The following is a 19,381-nucleotide window of genomic DNA, read 5'->3' as shown; positions in this document are numbered from 1 at the left end:
CACCTTGGGCGACTTGCGCGCCGGTGACGAGGATGAAACGACGAGGAGGAGAACACAACACCCACTCCCCAGACGGAGAAAATCCCCAACCCGGCCGGGAATCGAACCCGGGCCCGGTTGCATGGTAGGCGAACACGTTACCGCCCAGCTAAGCAGGCGGACGCTGGAAGTAAACTGATGTCAACCCAGCCCGTTGTCTGTGTCCTTCAGAAATGAGGAAAGCCGGCAGTAGGGCTCTGTAACGTTCCGAATTGACTGTGACTTCGCTTTCGCGATGATCTTCGAAAAAAATAGTCTCCAGTGATCCTGGAAGCCGGACACTGCACCCAACCGTGACTTTTTTCACTATGGAGTGGTTTTCCGTGGAGTTCCTGTGGATTTTCATTACTACGGTATCGAGTGTTTTGCTTATTGTACAAAGTGTGCTTCTCCGACAGATCGGATTGGGAAGTATTCCCCTATACTCGGCCAATAGAGCGATGAGGTCTTTACTGAATTGTTTCCAGGACGCGTAGTGGCTTCCATAACCTAAGGGTCGGCCATATTTTGTACGGACCATAAGGTGAATCACTGTGGATAATGTGGCACACCCTATGGAGTGGCAGGTGTGAAACTGGTGTGTGTAGTGTGTGTAGGTTTACTGAACGCCTAGGACTGTTATCAATGGCATTCAGTACGTTTTCTGGCGGCCGTACTGTCCTCGGCTTTCCCGATGGCTTCTAGTAGGAAACACACAAAATACATCATCGATTTGTATGCCGTTCTGCTGTCACCGTTTCTGATATACAGTTCACCTGCGTCCGGCCATCCTGATTAAGGTTTTCTCTGATTCCCCTAAATCGTTTTAGGCAAATGCAAGGATGGTTCCTTTGAAAGAGCACTTTCCTCATCTTTTCCTCATCCGATGGGACCGATGACCTCGCTGCTTGGTCGCCTCCCCGCACTCAGCCAACCAACCAAATATGGTTCAATCAGAAAAGCGCGATGAGTTGCAGTCCAACGCTCCGTTGTAACTAACAAGGGCATTCTTCGTGCGTAGTTCTACCCCACTCGGTTTTAGCCTCGCAGCTGGGCCACACGAGCTACCAACCGTAGACAGTGCCTGATTGTTTCAGCCCGACCCTGTGCATTGTTTGTCAGCTTAATACAATTGAATTAAATTGTCAACTACACTCTATGAGGACGTGGAAGGATCGTGGACACAAAGCCAGAGGATACACAAACAAATTTCACACATTTGTTTAGCAATAAATTACAAATAAATGTGAAGTTAGAATAAACAACTCAACAGAATCATAGCTTACACGCTTTACAGCACATTCAAATGACGCTGACGTTGCAGATTGCAACGCAAGGCATAGCGGTCACCATCAAACGGCGCCTAAGGCCTTCCTGGCAGATGCCTTCGCATACACACTGACAAATACAGTACTCGGGAGATATCTGAAACACACATACAAAATCATTATAGAACATTGCACTAACAGAAAAAGCGGTCAATAACGCCGCAATTCGAAAACCAGAAAACTGCCTAAAAAGATCAAAATTTATTCTGCAAATCTTGCCGTAACAATAAAAACTACTATTAATAAAACTTAACAATCATGAAATAAATGCCGCGTGGGGTAGCAGCGCGGTTTGAGGCGCCTTGGCGCGGCTTGCGTCGCTTCCCCCCGTCGGAGGTTCGAGGAGGAGGAGGAGATTAGTGTTTAACGTCCCGTCGACAACGAGGTCATTAGAGACGGAGCGCAAGCTCGGGTGAGGGAAGGGTGTGGAAGGAAATCGGGCGTGCCCTTTCAGAGGAACCATCCCGGCATTTGCCTGAAGCGATTTAGGGAAATCACGGAAAACCTAAATCAGGATGGCCGGAGACGGGATTGAACCGTCGTCCTCCCGAATGCGAGTCCAGTGTCGGAGGTTCGAGTCCTCCCCCAGGCATGGGTGTGTTTGTTGGCTTTGGCGTAAGTTAGTTCAAGTTGGATTAAGTAGTGTGTAAGCCTAAGCACAGATCACTTCAGCAGTTTGGTCCTATAGGAACTTACCATGAATTTACAATTTCCCTGAAATGAACAATCTTTTTATTAAAAGAACTGCGGGAAAAAGAAAGTTAGAATTCTTTAAACAGGAAGATCCTAAGAAAGCTTTATTTAAAACACATCTTAAAATACTAAGGTTAAACAAATTTAAAACCTAGTAGCTCTTATTGTCGGCTCACAATAATCAGCTGACGCAAACTAATCAAGAGTTTAGAGCCCAGCCAACACTTTGGGTAAGGCTTACTTCAAAACACAATCATCAAGAAACAAAAGTTTTCGATGGTGTTGAACCACGTAATACTTTTTAAAAGAGTAAACGGCCTTTTGACTGTATTTGTCTTCTGTGCTAAGAAGATATCTTTTAAGGCAGCCAGAGTAGTTTAAACTGTGGACAGTTATATCTTAAAGACATGTGTTAGTCTTGTTTACCTGCTTTGGCTGCCTTAACAGATATGACATAATAATGGTCTAACGACTTTTGTGGCACAACTTGATAAGAAGAAGGGACCGGTTGGTAGGACATGTTCTGAGGCATCAAGGGATCACAAATTTAGCGTTGGAGGGCAGCGTGGAGGGTAAAAATTGTAGAGGGAGACCAAGAGATGAATACACTAAGCAGATTCAGAAGGATGTAGGTTGCAGTAAGTACTGGGAGATGAAGGAGCTTGCACAGGATAGAGTAGCATGGAGAGCTGCATCAAACCAGTCTCTGGACTGAAGACAACAACAACAACAACAACAACAACAACTTTTAGCGTTGTACTTGATAATGGCATAAAAGCCGAAAAGTAGACAGTACACAAGATAAATACTGTACAGTAATACACAGTCAAATGGCGCTTTACTCTTTTAAAAACACGAAGAAACAATTACAGTCTCGTCGTCCTGAGTGGCGGTTAAGGGAAACGTAACGGTGCTAGAATAAGTCAGCTAACAATCGAACAATCTGAAACGTTACACTAAAAAAACCACTTAATGAGAAACGAAGCGGCTTTCCCGGAAATCTTAAAAGATAGACAAAATTCGTAAGCATGCAGGCGTCTTGTGCCTACTGAATACAAAAGAAGTTCAAAGCAGAGTCACGCACAACAATCAAGGAAATAAGTGAGCCACTTGTCCCAATGCGATCCAAAACTGTTTACATGCAAACATAACGGTCAACACACTGTCCAGTGTCTACGACTCGATTGCAGAATTCCGGAATGGTCGCACAATTGTGATGCTCGACGAAGGAGCCGGACGACCGTTTACCGCCACAAATGAAGAAACCATTGAGCGTTCACGTCAAAAGATTCTCTTAGGCAGACAATTAACTATTAACGAAGTGGCACATCGTCTGAAAATTAGCCACGGTTCTGCCTACGAAATCATCCACAACACACTTGGGTTTCATAAGGTTTGTGCAAGATGGGTCCCAAAACAACTCACACAGTTGCATAAACAAACGCGCTTGGACATTTGCAAAAAACATTTGGATCCCTATGGTAACGAAGGGGACAACATCTTAGATAGAATCATCACTAGTGACGAAACATAGATCCATCATTACGAGCCGGAGAGTAAACGGCAGAGTATGGAATGGAAACATCCAAATTCGCCGTGCAAGAAAAAGTTCAAGACTCAACCGTCCACAGGAAAACTGATACTTACGGTTTTTTGGGACGCACAAGGTCCAGTACTGGAACATTATTGGGAAATAGGCACAACAATAAACAGTGTACGTTACAGTGAGGTACGAAGCAACGCCGAGGGTTGTTGTCAGAAGGTGTTGTGTTATTGCACAAGAATGCCCGTCCGCATACTGCTGCCCACACTGCTGAAATGCTCCAGAAACTCAAATTTGAAGTACTGGATCATCCTCCATGTAGTACCGATTTTGCCCCTTCTGACTACCACTTGTTTGGTCCACTCGAACAGGCATGAAGGGGCCGTCCATATGCCTCGGACGAAGCAGTGAAAGCATTCCTGGCTCACAGCTCAACCGAAAACCTTTTACGAGGACATCAGGAAGCTTGTACAACGATGGACCAAGTGCGCTGAAACGCAAGGGAGACTATGTCGAAAAATGATGTTCTTGTTGGTTTCCGATTTTTTATAACTGTTGTTGTTGTGGTCTTCAGTCCTGAGACTGGTTTGATGCAGCTCTCCATGCTACTCTATCCTGTGCAAGCTTCTTCATCTCCCAGTACCTAGTGCATCCTACATTCTTCAGAATCTGCTTAGTGTATTCATCTCTTGGTCTCCCTCCACTACTAAAATGATGATCCCTTGATGCCTCGGAACATGTCCTACCAACCGGTCCCTTCTTCTTGTCAAGTTGTGCCACAAACTCCTCTTCTCCCCAATTCTATTCAATACCTCCTCATTTGCTATGTGATATACCCATCTAATCTTCAGCATTCTTCTGTAGTACCACATTTCGAAAGCTTCTATTCTCTTCTTGTCCAAACTATTTATCGTCCATGTTTCTCTTCCCTACATGGCTACACTCCATACACTTTCAGAAACGACTTCCTCATACTTAAATTTATACTCGATGTTAACAAATTTCTCTTCTTCAGAAACGCTTTCCTTGTCATTGCCAGTCTACATTTTATATCCTCTCTACTTCGACCATCATCAGTTATTTTGCTCCCCCAATAGCAAAACTCCTTTACTACTTTAAGTGTCTCATTTCCTAATCTAATACCCTCAGCATCACACGACTTACTTCGACTGCATTCCATTATCCTCGTTTTGCTTTTGTTGATGTTCATCTTATATCCTCCTTTCCAGACACTGTCCATTCCGTTCAACTGCTCTTCCAAGTCGTTTGCTGTCTCTGACAGAATTACAATGTTATCGGCGAATCTCAAAGTTTTTATTTCTTCTCCATGGATTTTATTACCAACTCCGAATTTTTCTTTTGCTTCCTTTACTGGTTGCTCAGTATACAGATTGAATAACATTGGGGAGAGGCTACAACCCTGTCTCACTCCCTTCCCAACAACTGCTTCCCTTTCATGCCCCTCGACTCTTATAAGTGCCATCTGGTTTCTGTACAAATTGTAAAAAGCCTTTCGCTCCCTGTATTTTACCCCTGCCACCTTCAGAGTTTGAAAGAGAGTATTCCAGTTAACGTTGTCAAAAGCTTTCTCTAAGTCTACAAATGCTAGAAACGTAGGTTTGCCTGTCCTTAATCTTTCTTCTAAGATAAGTCGTAAGGTCAGTATTGCCTCACGTGTTCCAATATTTCTACGGAATCAAATCTGATCTTCCCCGAGGTCGGCTTCTACCAGTTTTTCCATTCGTCTGTAAAGAATTCGTGTTAGTATTTTGCAGCTGTGACTTATTAAACTGATAGTTCGCTAATTTTCATAACTGTCAACACCTGCTTTCTTTGGGATTGGAATTATGATATTCTTCTTGAAGTCTGAGGGCATTTCGCCTGTCTCATACATATTGCTCGCCAGATGGTAGAGTTTCGTCAGGACTGGCTCTCCCAAGGCCGTCAGTAGTCCAATGGAACATTGTCTACTCCCGGGACCTTGTTTCGACTCAGGTCTTCCAGTGCTCTGTCAGTCTCTTCACGCAGTATCGTATCTCCCATTTTAGCTTCATCTACCTCCTTTCCATTTCCATAATATTGTCCTCAAGTACATCGCCCTTGTATAGACCCTCCTTCCACCTTTCTGCTTTCCCTTCTTTGCTTAGAACTGGGTTTCCATCTGAGCTCTTGATATTCATACAAGTGGTTCTGTTTTCTCCAAAGGTCTCTTTAATTTTCCTGTAAGCAGTATCTATCTTACCCCTAGTGGTATGCGCCTCTACATCCTTACATTTGTCCTCTGGTCATCCCTGATTAGCCATTTTGCACTTCCTGTCGATCTAATTTTTGAGACGTTTGTATTCCTTTTTGCCTGCTTCATTTACTGCATTTTTATGTTTTCTCCTTTCATCAATTAAATTCAATATTTCTTCTGTTACCCAAGGATTTCTACTAGTCTCGTCTTTTTACCTACTTGATCCTCTGCTGCCTTCACTACTTCATCCCTCAGAGCTATCCATTCTTCTTCTACTGTATTTTTATCCCCCATTCCTGTCAATTGTTCCCTTATGCTCTCCCTGAAACTCTGTACAACCTCTGGTTTAGTCAGTTTATCCAGGTCCTATCTCCTTAAATTCCCACCTTTTTGCAGTTTCTTCAGTTTTAATCTACAGTTCATAACCAATAGATTGTGGTCAGAATCCACATCTGCCCCTGGAAATGTCTTACAATTTAAAACCTGGTTCCTAAATCTCTGTCTTACCATAATATAATCTATCTGAAACCTTCTAGTATCTCCAGGGTTCTTCCATGTATACAACCTACTTTCATGATTCTTGAACCAAGTGTTAGCTATGATTAAGTTATGCTCTGTGCAAAATTCTACCAGATGACTTCCTCTTGCATTTCTTAGCCCCAATCCATATTCACCTACTATGTTTCCTTCTCTCCCTTTTCCTACTCTCGAATTCCAGTCACCCATGACTATTAAATTTTTCGTCACCCTTAACTACCTGAATAATTTCTTTTATCTCATCATACATTTCATCAATTTCTTCATCATCTGCAGAGCTAGTAGGCGTGGGCTTCGTGTCTATCTTGGCCACAATAATGCGTTCACTCCTATTTTTTTATTCATTATTAAACCTACTCCGGCATTACCCCTATTTGATTTTGTATTTATAACCCTGTATTCGCCTGACCAAAAGTCTTGTTCCTCCTGCCACCGAACTTCACTAATTCCCACTATATCTAACTTTAACTTATCCATTTCCCTTTTTAAATTTTCTTACGTACCTGCCCGATTAAGAAATCTGACATTGCACGCTCCGATCCGTAGAACGCCAGTTTTCTTTCTCCTGATAACGACGGTCTCTTGAGTAGTCCCCGTCCGGAGTTCCGAATGGGGGACTATTTTACCTCCGGAATATTTTATTTTATTTTGTAACTACTTTGCGGATAATAGTTGACTTACCCTCGTAGTATGGGCTACAACAACAACAAAAACAAAAACAGTAAATATGGGCTCTAAAATGCAAAGCGCAAGAGCTGTGGGCTCTTGTTCAGTAGAAGAGATGTGTTTCACTGTAACGAAGATGAACAAGTGCTAATAGCTCTTATGGTATGCATTTTAGAGCTCATGTTTATCCAGACAATTTTTCCTGTTTTGGTCCATACTACCACCTCTGAAACTTGTCTTCCCTACAATCCTAGTAACAACACTACCGGTACATGTATTCCTCTGACAAGAGGTATTAGGACGATTTTCGCTTATAGTTTTCAGCTCCGGTGGTTTACGTACCAGGGTCACTAACCTCAAATTGATACACTTACCCTTCTCCATCGTTCCTAAAACTTTGCACCATCGTGACGGAATGACCCTCTACGTGCTAGGTGATACTGAAACGAGGAAAGACGAGAGAGACTGGAGGATTACTGACAATACAGTTTCGCGCAACAAAACAAATTACAGATACAGCAAAAATACTACGAAAACTTTGCATGATTCTTGATACTAGTTAAACCAGACTGTAAATAAATCCAGCACACAAGGAGAAATCAGAGCCGTAGCTAATAAGAAGACAACGCAAGCAAACTTACAGATACTAGAATGGACCCGCTTTTATAGACTACGATGAAAAACAACAACAAGATGCATGAAAATAGAATGCGGTTACAGTTTCCCTGCTGAAAACTGAAGTGTGAATGTGTCACAATGCTTGCATGTGTTCATAAATTGACATTATTTCCTGTGATTGTAATTGTGGGAAATTTTGTAAAATCTTTTGGATTAGTGGCAGACTACAGATATAAACGTTCGGGATTGGATCCCTAGTCGACCCTAAGAGTTGTTCTGTTCCGGTTCTGCCAATGATTTTTAAAGTAAAAAACACCACCGCCATTCGCAGTCCACAGTAAATGGTAGGTCCGTCTATACCTGATTCGGAAAGTCGAAGGCAAGGAACACATGACGCACCAACAAGACCGTGGCTAGTGAAGCATTGCGGCGTCGAAACCATTAGTCAGTTTGAGGAAAACTTTACCTTAATCAGGAAGCAAGAATGAACAGGCGCTGACGTTGATGGTAATTTTCCACTTTGCAGTACAATGTATGCATATAGGGTGAAAAGTATTTAAACCGACAAACTCTGGGAGGTTGTAGGGGAAATCAAAACAAATATTTTCCCCTAATGTCATTTTTACCTATGAGGAGTATTTAAACCGGTAGAGGAAGATTTCTCTGGCGGCAAATTAATTAAACCAACAAACACTTTTCCGTTTTTTTTATCACCAAGAGACAACACATTAACACAACCCAATTCGAATTACAGTAGATTCTCAAAAATGCCTCCATTGACATGTAAACAAAGGTTACACCGTCGGATCATGTTCTGTCTGACACGGGCAAAATTCCCAGGAGTATCCTGAATTATTCCTGCTGCTGCTACTATCCGGGCAACCAGATCCTCTTCTGATGCTACAGGAGTTGCGTAAACGAGGTTGCGCATCTCTCCCCACACAAAATAGTCCAGAGGGTGTAACGCCGGAAATGCATATTCTCCTATTTCCATCTATTGCTCTGCAAATTTTTTCCTTATTTTGTTACCTGAAGATGTAACATTTCTGTGTCTTTGTGTATTGTAATTGTTTTACTATTTGTATATATATGCATTTATGTCGATGTATAATTGGTTTGTTTTGTGAATATTATTTGTATTTGTACGCTGGCTCTGGCCTAGGGAAAACTATACTATCGAACGAATACATCGATAGGTCGTGTGGAGAACCAAAGTGTTTAGGATCTTTGGTAGTGTTAACGCTGCCGCGTGGAGCACGGACAGAGCAGAGGGAGTCTGGCTGGGGTAGTGCAGTGGAGCAGGTGTGTTGTGTGACGCTCCCGCGAGTTGCCGCGCTTTCGGGATTTGGCCGCGTGTAATTGCGCTCGACTTGCTATAATAGTTCCTGACACGGTGTCGCGGACGGGAAGCATTAGCTGGCGCACATCAAGAGCCCGTTTCGTCTGGTGACCGTGTCGAGAAGAAGGCGCGCCAACATCCAGCTTCTGCAACAGCGACGGCCGACAATGAGTGACTGTCGCCACCTCCTCGATCGACGACTTCAAACCTTCAATCAACCAACAAGGAAGACTGGTAGCACGTAAAGTTTTAGAACTGTATGGCAGACCTCAGCTTTTAAAATTGTTGCATCACAAAATTACAGCAACTGAGCATGAACCTTTGTTGCTCATTGTCCCAATTGCATTGCCAAGCAGGGTCCCTTCCTTTTCCGAAATGAACCCGAGTGTCGTTGAAATTCAAACGCCAGCATTAAAGTAATATAATTCGATTTCACTGCTTTAATTTCAGTCCGCAGCTCGTGGTCGTGCGGTAGCGTTCTCGCTTCCCACGCCCGGGTTCTCGGGTTCGATTCCCGGCGGGGTCAGGGATTTTCTCTGCCTTGTGATGACTGGGTGTTGTGTGATGTCCTTAGGTTAGTTAGGTTTAAGTAGTTCTAAGTTCTAGGGGACTGATGACCTTAGTTGTTAAGTCCCATAGTGCTCAGAGCCATTTTGCTTTAATTTCAAAGTTCAGTTAAAGTATTCATAGCTGGCTACAATATTTAGATTACACAAGCACAAATTAAGAGTGCGAGTTTTGTTAGCATATTTTAGCTTACCTGTGACTGCAGCTCAGCTTGGTACGCACTAAATTTTACCATTGTTAATTGTTCAGAATCATTTAATTCAAGTTCAAAGTTAAATCTCTGATTTCTAAATTGCGTAGATTCAAGTAGCTTTTGAATTGATTGTTGAGGTAGTCCAAGACTAACCGTATTTTACTGAATTTCGATGTGCTTCAGAAAGAAAGCTCACTATTAATTTCAGTCACTAATTTAACTTTCGATTTTCCGGTTTTATTAATTCTTTTGCTAAATTAAGTCAGAGCGTAGCGAAATTTATTACTTCTGACAAACTTTCGGTTTTCACACTACACGTGTCAACCTTCAGTTGCCACGCTTCTAGTGCTAATTATATGTGTATTAACCTTTCTTTTTCAGTTACTATAGAAATAGCCCTTAGGACTGGCGACCGTAATTTCCCCCAAATCTCAAATATCTAATTACCGCTAGTTAATTGTTAACGTAACGGCCGCACATTCAATTTCTTTATTAACTTTACCCCTTTTCAAAATTAATTTCCACCAGCTTCATTTGCATTTTTCCTTTCATGTAGATGTAACCCTTTTCTCCCTCTTTACCGACAGATTAACTTTGGTGACGATTGCTTTTCCCAAATTTCCATTAGGTACACGCGGTTTAATTTTTCACTGTCATTAAGGTTGATAAGTGAGGGGGAGGTTACAAGGGGACATATCTGGGGATCGAGCAGGCCATGGTATAGGACCACCTCTGTCAATCCACGTTTCTGGGAACCGTCGGTCCAGGAATCGACGCACACGACGACTGAAACGTACCGGCGCCCCGTCATGTTGGAACCACAGGCGTTGTGTTGAAGGGAGCGGGACGTCTTCCAGCTATTCTGGCAATGCTCTGGCGAGAAAACTGTAATAGTGCCTGCCATTTAATGGCCTAGGTAGCAGATACGGCACAATTAAACAGTCCCCAACAACACCGACCCCCAAATTAACGAAGAACCGCACTTGATGAGCGCTAGAAACTGTGGCACTCACTCCAAACATGCGAATTGTGCATGTTGAAGACTCCATCGCGCCTGAACGTCGCTTCATCGGTAAACAACACAGAGGATGGAAATGGTTCTAGGTTGTGGACACGCTAAAGTGAAATGGACGTAACAAAAATGGTTCAAATGGCTCTGAGCACTATGGGACTTAAGATCTGTGGTCATCAGTCCCCTAGAACTTAGAACTACTTAAACCTAACTAACCTAAGGACATCACACACATCCATGCCCGAGGAAGGATTCGAACCTGCGACCGTAGCGGTCACGCGGTGCCAGACGGAAGCGCCTAGAACCGCACGGTCACAAAGCCAGCAGGACCTAACAATTGCTCTCGAAGGACTGTTCTTACATTCGTCTGATTCGTCCCCATGTTACGTGCAATTGCACGAGTGCTGATTGAAGGATCACGCTCCACATGCTACAAGACAGCTTCCTCAAATTGCAGCGTTCTTACCGTGCGACGGCGTCCCTGTCCAGGTAATCTGCTAAATGACCCGTCTCACGAAGACGTTGGTACACAGTAGCAAAGTTCATATGATGCAAGATACGGCGATTAGGATATTGTTGGTGATAAACCCGCTGTGCAGCTCGTCCGTTGTGGTGCGCTACGTAGTACGCACCAACCATATCAGTGTACTCACTCCAGGTGTATCGCTCCATTAGTAAACAGAGACAATGCACTACTACACTGGTGGACAGCAGTTGCCTACAACTGAAGAGCGTAATACGCCCTCTAACAACTGAAGATCGTAATACCGCGTCTAACAATTGAAGAGCGTAATACGGCCTCCACCGCTTTAAATAATCCTCATAGGAAAAAATGACATTAGGGAAAAATATTTGTTTTGAGGTCCCCTACAACCTCCCAGAGTTTGTTGGTTTAAATGCTTTTCGCCCTGTACAAGATAACGTTAACGTGAAGTGGTGTTTTGGCGTGCCTCTGGAGCTGAGGACTTGCCGTTGCAGACTACAACATGTTCGTGGAGGAGTACCGGAAGAGCCCGCAGAGCACGTGGATCATGAAGCCGTGCGGCAAGTCGCAGGGCGCGGGCATCTTCCTCATCAACAAGCTGTCCAAGCTGAAGCGGTGGTCGCGCGAGAGCAAGATGCCCTTCAACCCGGCCCTCGTCAAGGAGTCCTACGTCATCTCTCGGTGAGTACGTCCAGGCGGCGGAACGCACCGTGTGTGCCGCAGGCTTTAGGGCGTAGGGGCGTGCGTTTTTACGGGAGGCGCAAATAGCTCACGCTAACATGTTGCCCGTAATGTGCAAGTAGCGGGTGGGGCACGTTTAAACACAGTACTGTACTTTTCTCGGGAACTACTCTCGCTAGAGAGCTACCAAGGTCCCACACAATCCTGTAAATGGTCTAATGTGAACAGTGTAGAAGGCGGCCATTGTGGTGGCAAACGTACGAGCCTTTGGTTATAAGACATCATCATCTCAGTTATGTCACAAAAAAAAATATATGAAGAGACCAGGGGAAAAACCTGATAAGCCCAAACCCCAAAATTTCTGTTCTTTTCATAATTTAATAGACCAGCCAGTGCAGTTTTAGCTGGTTTTACAGAACTGGTCAAAAACCTGATGAGTCAAGAGATATTCTGATACCTTGTAAGCATGTGCATGCGAAAAACATTACAAGTCCACGCAAAACAGGGGAATATCCTGACAAGTCCAGAGACTGCAACGATAAAATCTTATGACTTAATGATTCCCAGCCCGCGCAGGTCTGTTGTCACTAGTATTATCGTTGTATTATCATTGTTGTCACAGTCATTGTTGTATATAAGTTGACCATTGTTGTTAGCTTTGAGTTTGTGAAGGAAGTTAGATCTATCATTGTATTCTGTCAGAGTAAAATGAGTAAAGAAGACAGTGACTCATCTACTTGCCAAGAAAAATATAGAACGTCATCAAAGAAGCTGACAAAGAAAAGGAAGGAGTATAGTCGTTTTAGGGATGCCTCCAAACGTTTAAGATTGCAGTCACATGAAACAGGAGAACAATGTAAGTGCAAAAACAAGCGATGAAAATAAAAGGAAAATTGTTAATAACATGAATCACTTTTAAATCATGATGAAATAAACCTCTTTTTAAGTGATTTAATCACAGTGGTTCCTCTACAGCGCAGGTGTCCTAGAAGAGAAGAGCAGGAAGCAAAGTTTCATGATATATAAATTCAGTGTTTGTATTACCATTAATGGAAGTGTCCAAGACGTACATGTGTGCAAGCAAGCATTTATGTCGTTACATGGCATAAAGAAGAGCAAGGTAGATCATTTACTGAAGAAACTTAAATCCGGAGACCAACCTCTACGAGACGGTCGAGGGAAACACAGATCCCGCCCAATAGATTTGAAAGATGAAACACGTTCATTAATAAGAGGACACATTAAATCATTTAAAGGTCGCAACAACCACTACAGTTTGACGAAGTTAGAAAAAAATTGCCTACCAGGTCTTTTAATATTAAAAAAATGTTCCATATGTTCAAGGAGAAGTTTCAGGACCAGAACGTGTCGTATGAAACATACCACGCTATATTCAATTCAGATTTCAGTATAAGTTTTTGATCTCCACAATCTGATACTTGGGGCTCCTGCGATGAGTATCTAGCCAAGAATAAAAATTTGGAGAAGGAACTGACTTTAACGTCATCTGTTGGAAATAAAGTAAGGCTTCATTCCGAATTTCGATCCAATGAAATAGCCCATGAATTGCAGCTCAAAAAACAAAAAGTGTTCTATGACAGTAGAAAAAAGCAAATATGAAATATCAAAAGAATCCATCAAAGGTTGCAATTACGATGGACTATAGCAAAAACTTTCCTTGTCCAAATATAAAGACAAATCAAGTTTATTATAAACGACGGTTTTCTGTATTTATATTCAATGTTCATGTTTTGGCAAAAGGGGACAGCTATTTTTACATGTATCCCGAGAGCACAGGCCGAAAAGGAGCAGACGAAGTTTCATCGTTCCTTCACCATTTTGCGCACAATTTTCTAAACCCAGAACTCAAACATCTGGAGATCTTCTGTGACATCTGCGGAGGGCAAAACAAGAATGTCATTGTGTTCAGATTCCTTCACCATCTGATCCATTTAGAAAAACGATTGGACTATGTAAATATGACATTCCCCATAAGAGGTCATTCGTACCTCGAATATGATAAAAATATTGGTGTGATAGAGCAAACTCAGGAATGTCAAATTCCAAAGGACTGGTGTCAGGTTTTTCAGAATTCACGCACACACCCTTTGTCTTTTGTCATCATTATGTTGAGGAGTAACCAGAGATAATCAAATGCTGGACAGAGCATCTGGATAATACGATATACAAGAAGAAACTCCCTTTCCAGTCCAGGCCGATAAGAGAATTAGAAGTGACACGGACACCACGCAACACTGGTTCAGTATAGAGGAAGCTACAATGGAGCATATGAGCAAGCTTCATTACTTTTTCGTGGAAAGAAAGGGCAAGATTCCAGCTTGAAAGAAGGCGAGTTCAGCCTGCCCTCTGTTAAATATGAAGGTATAGTAATTCTTTTACAGCAATATGATTTGAAAGTTTTTTATTTATTGAAATAAGTAATTTTTAGTATTAGCTATTTAAATTAAGGGATTCTGATTTTTTTCAGGTGATCTTAAAATATCTGCTGAGAAACACAGAGATTTACAAGACTTGAAAAGATTTTTCTATAGTGAAATGCAGGTGTATTTTGATCGTCTTTTCCATTAATCCACCATAGAAACAGCACAGGACCTTTTATAGAAAATTATTAAATGATTATATGAGATAATTTGTTGTAACATGAATTTGAAATCTTGTAGTTACCTGCAATATGTTATAGACTTGTGATATTTTCCTCTGTGGGACCTGCCTTCTTAATAAAAATGCATCATATTATTCTAAATCCTATTCAGGTGTGTATAATTTCAGCAGTACTCTTTCTCTGAAAGATATATTAAGGTCTAGAACAAAAATGATATTTAACTTGTTGTTGTTGTGGTCTTCAGTCCTGAGACTGCTTTGATGCAGCTCTCCATGTTACTCTATCCTGTGTAAGCTTCTTCAGCTCCCAGTAGCTACTGCAACCTACACCCTTCTGTATCTGTTTGGTGTATTCATCTCTTGGTCTCGCTCTACGATTTTTACCCTCCACGCTGCCCTCCAATACCAAATTGGTGATCCCTTGATGACTCACAACATGTCCTACCAACCGATCCCTTCTTCTAATCAAGTTGTGCCACAAACGTCTCTTCTCCCCAATCCTCTTCAAAACCTCCTCATTAGTTATGTGATCTACTCATCTAATATTCAGCATTCTTCTGTAGCACAACATTTCGAAAGCTTCTATTCTCTTCCTGTCTAAACTATTTATCGTCGATGTTTCAATTCCATACATGACTACACTCCATACAAATACTTTCAGAGACGACTTCCTGACACTTAAATCTATACTCGATGTTAACAAATTTCTCTTCTTCAGAAACGCTTTCCTTGCCATTGCCAGTCTACATTTTATATCCTCTCTACTTCGACCATCATCAGTTATTTTGCTCCCCAAATAGCAAAACTCATCTACTACTTTAAGTGTCTCATTTCCAAATCTAATTTCCTCAGAATCACCTCATTTAATTCGACTACATTCCATTATCCTCGTTTTGCTTTTGGTGATGTTCATCGTATACCCTCCTTTCAAGACACTGTCCATTCCGTTCAGCTGCTCTTCCAAGTCCTTTACTAACTTGAAAAACTAAAATTTTGTTAGTCTTTAAATTTTAAATTTCATCTCCTGAAAAAAAAAATAAGAATTGTGACTTATTAGGTTTTTCCCCTGGACTCTTCATTTAAGTACAGGGTGATTATAAATAAAGTTAAACTTTCAAAACGCTGTAGAAATAACACTACTGGTCAGAATGACGTCAAATTGCAACGGAATATTATCGGAGAAGGGGGAAAACGTATGGCAGAAGAAAAACAATAGCGTGAAAATTGATCACTAGATGGCGTTGTATGTGGCAGAATACGAAAATGAAAACATGTCATGCGCACGACCCATTGAAGTTGGTATAAACACGCCGGCTACAAGGCTTTCCCTCCTTTCGGGCTGCGACGTTCGATTGCAGGATTGCGCTCTGCTTGTAAAGCTGTATTACAAGAGCGATAACTGTGCACGCGTCTCTCTGCAGAAGTTCCGGACACTGAAGGGTTTGAAGAAAGTCGTTGATCCAATGGCTGCCGTGGGTCTGGAGAAACTGATTCGGATGTTCGAAAAGACGGGTTCTTTTGGTGTGGTAGAGGGAGGAAACGAACTGATTCGATGTCAGTGGAAGCGGTGGCCACAGCTATGCAGCAGGTGATGAGTGGTGGTGTGCAAATGTGTAGCGCACGGAGAGTTGCCCGAACATTGGACATACGCGTGAGTACGGTGTGTAAACTTCTATGGAACATCCTTCATCGCTATCCATTCAAAATTACCCATGTGCAAGAGTTGCTTCCTGTTGACCTGCCAGCAAGAGAAACCCTTGCTTTAGAATTTCTTGCTCGCATCGAAGTGGGCATTGATTGGCCATGGAAGATTTTGTGGACAGACGAAGCCCACCACCTGGCAAGATGAGTCAATACACACACACACAGAATTGTCGAATGTGGGCAACGGAACCTCCACACCAAATCAACCACTACCGCTTCATCCTCAAAAATTCACTGTGTGGTGCGGGTTTACGGCGTCATTTATCATAGGGCCATATTTTTCCGAAAAGACAGGCGCTTCAGATCCTGTTACCTGTACCATCACTGGTAAACGTTGAGAGTGTCTTTTCCGCAACCCCGTCATTCCAGCTTTCCAGCAGCGTGGATGTGTGGATGGGATCATTTTTATGCAAGATGGTGCACCTCCGCACATGGCAAATACAGTTAAGCAGCTGCTGAAGCGCCATTTCGGAAATGCTAGAATTATCAGCCGCCATTTCCCTACAGCCTCGCCGTCCCGACCACCCGATCTTAATCTATGTGACTTCTGGCTGTGGGGCTATCTGAAAGATGTTGTGTTGACTGTTCATATTGCAAACTTTGCTGCGTAGAAAGCACGCATTGCGCAACACATTTTGAATGTGACCCCGGAAACACTTGGATCAGTTGTAGAGCATGTTGTTTCTCGATTTCAACTTGTAGAAAACGGTGGACAGCATATTGAACATGTTTCGCGCCAGTCACACGGAAATTAATAATCCGATTTGATTTTGATTCATGATCTTTATGCGGTTTTTGGCCTCAAGGCAATTAAAAAACGATTTTTACTATCCGATGTGATATGACCTTGCTGTGGTGGATGGGCTTACGTGACTAACAGTATCAAATCTGTACACCCATGCACACTGACCAGTTCAGTTTGTTTAACATCAAACACACACCTTAGGCACTGTTGTCTGATTCATTTGTCATTTGTAGTCGACCACTATTAAATTATGATGCTTACAGCGCCATCCATTGCTATATTTTGTAAATATTTATTTTTCTTCTGCCATACGTTTTCCCCCTTCTCTGATAATATTCCGTTGCAATTTGACGACATTCTGGCCAGTGGTATTATTTCTACAGCAGTTTGAAAGTTTAACTACAAGGTTGCTGTTTAATTTATGTGAACAAACACTGTTCACCCATTTGTTTTTTACTTACTACAAGAAATTTGTCATAATTCTTTGTTCATAACCAAAAGCAGCTTATTACGTTAGTATGTGCGCAAATAGTTGCATGTCATTGTTTAGTGCCTCAAGTTTTTGAACGAAATGTTTTTATTTTCGAGCCTCACATCCAACAGTCATATTAAACATAGCAGTCGAGTGTCGTTATTTTTACAAGCTGTTTGAGCGCCTCAATACAGGCTCTCTAGCAGTGGAAGATTAGCGCTGCCATCTACCGAGGCTTTCACAAACTTCATAGCACCAGTTGAGTGAACGTCTTAGCGCGAAGGACATCATGACAACGCAGAAAGTGAGTAAGCGTGTATTTGTGCAAGGTGAATAAATCTCAACTATCGAAGCACACCTTTTAGAATCGAGAACAGATATAGGTTCGTTAACAGAGAATTATTTTTCTTTACAAGGTACATTTGTAAAATTTGAAAGCCTGAAAATTACTACAGTTGTTTCGAAAGTAAGTCAGACATAGCGAGGGGGTATGTCTACGCAGTTCTGTTGGGGCACGCTTACTCACTTCTGCGTTGTCATCCTACCTGATAACCCAGTCAAGGAAACCTTAAGACAGAAACCGTGGAAGTTACTAGAAGGTCTGTTTGAACCTAATGAATCTCAAACAGAAAGATTTAATTATGTTACAGCAAGGACTGATTAGGGCAAGAAATTGCTAAGAACAAGGACAAGGAAAAATGTCTGTAGCCCTACTCCTGACGTCATCATTGTTGTGCACAAAGGTAGATTTTCACGTCGTTACTCTCCGTGCTCTCCTGTCTTCTGCCATTCTCTTCTGGTCCGCGTAACTACCGCTTCCTTTTACGTCGTCTATCAGACTGTGTATCTCCGCCTACCTCTCAATTTCCTCTCACCAACTAGTCCTTTCAAATGGTTCAAATGGCTCTGAGCACTACGCGACTCAACTTCTGAGGTCATCAGTCGCCTAGAACTTAGAACTAATTAAACTTAACTAACCTAAGGACATCATATACATCCATGCCCGAGGCAGGATTCGAACCTGCGACCGTAGCGGTCGCTCGACTCCAGACTGTAGCGCCCAGAACCGCACGGCCACTCCGGCCGGCAACTAGTCGTTTCAAAGCGTCTGTTTAGCAAGCACTCGCGCCTAAACGAATGTCCCATCCATTTGTTCTTTCTCCCTCTTACAGCCTGCAGTATTTTGATGAGTAGGATGAAAACTGACTTTGTATTTACTGCTTGGAATGGTACGATTAACCGCAAATAAATCAAGAATGTGTCCAGCGCCTTGGATGTAACAGGTGAGCTCATGACGATTCTACCAGAGGAAAGACATTTTTAGTGTGCATAAATTGCAACTCGGACAGTGATGATAAGTAGACCTTTCATTAACATTCAAACATCGGTGTAGGCTAACAGGTGGAAATTTGCCAATTTGTTTACTGCTAGTGAAATAGTTGTGTTTTACCGTGTTAATTGGTGTAACCAAGCTTTTAATTTTGTTTACTGCTAGTGAAACATATTTCGAAAATTTCAGGAGTGGGTTTTGTTTACTCTTTTGTGTTCTACGATACGGCCAAACGTGCCCCAGTAGGTGCGTAAACCTGCCTGATACCCGGGGCACGTTCACGCATTCGACTGCAGCCTAAGTAAAATTATCTTGCACTCTTAAACGTCATGTTGAGTTAGAAGTATACACACCAAGCTATACTTTAATAGTCCGCAGCTCGTGGTCGCGCGGTAGCGTTCTCGCTTCCCACGCCCGGGTTCCCGGGTTCCCGGGTTCGATTCCCGCCGGGGTCAGGGATTTTCTCTGCCTCGTGATGACTGGGTGTTGTGTGATGTCCTTAGGTTAGTTAGGTTTAAGTAGTTCTAAGTTCTAGGGGACTGATGACCATAGATGTTAAGTCCCATAGTGCTCAGAGCCATTTGAGCCATTTG

At 42.5% G+C, this 19,381-nt stretch overlaps 1 protein-coding gene across 1 annotated transcript in view; it reads left to right on the top strand.

The window, feature by feature from the left end:
* Positions 1-19,381, top strand: part of LOC124789245 (polyglutamylase complex subunit TTLL1-like) — a 117,805-nt gene that overhangs the window by 32,033 nt on the left and 66,391 nt on the right. Inside the window, exon 4 of the mRNA XM_047256539.1 lies at positions 11,729-11,915. Within this exon, the coding sequence (XP_047112495.1) occupies positions 11,729-11,915 (187 nt within the window). The remainder of the gene's footprint in view (positions 1-11,728; positions 11,916-19,381) is intronic.

The sequence above is a fragment of the Schistocerca piceifrons genome, chromosome 3 (assembly GCF_021461385.2).
Source record: "Schistocerca piceifrons isolate TAMUIC-IGC-003096 chromosome 3, iqSchPice1.1, whole genome shotgun sequence".
Lineage (NCBI taxonomy): Eukaryota > Metazoa > Arthropoda > Insecta > Orthoptera > Acrididae > Schistocerca > Schistocerca piceifrons.
Note: the sequence above shows the minus strand (reverse complement) of the source record. Positions and strands in the feature narration are given on the sequence as shown.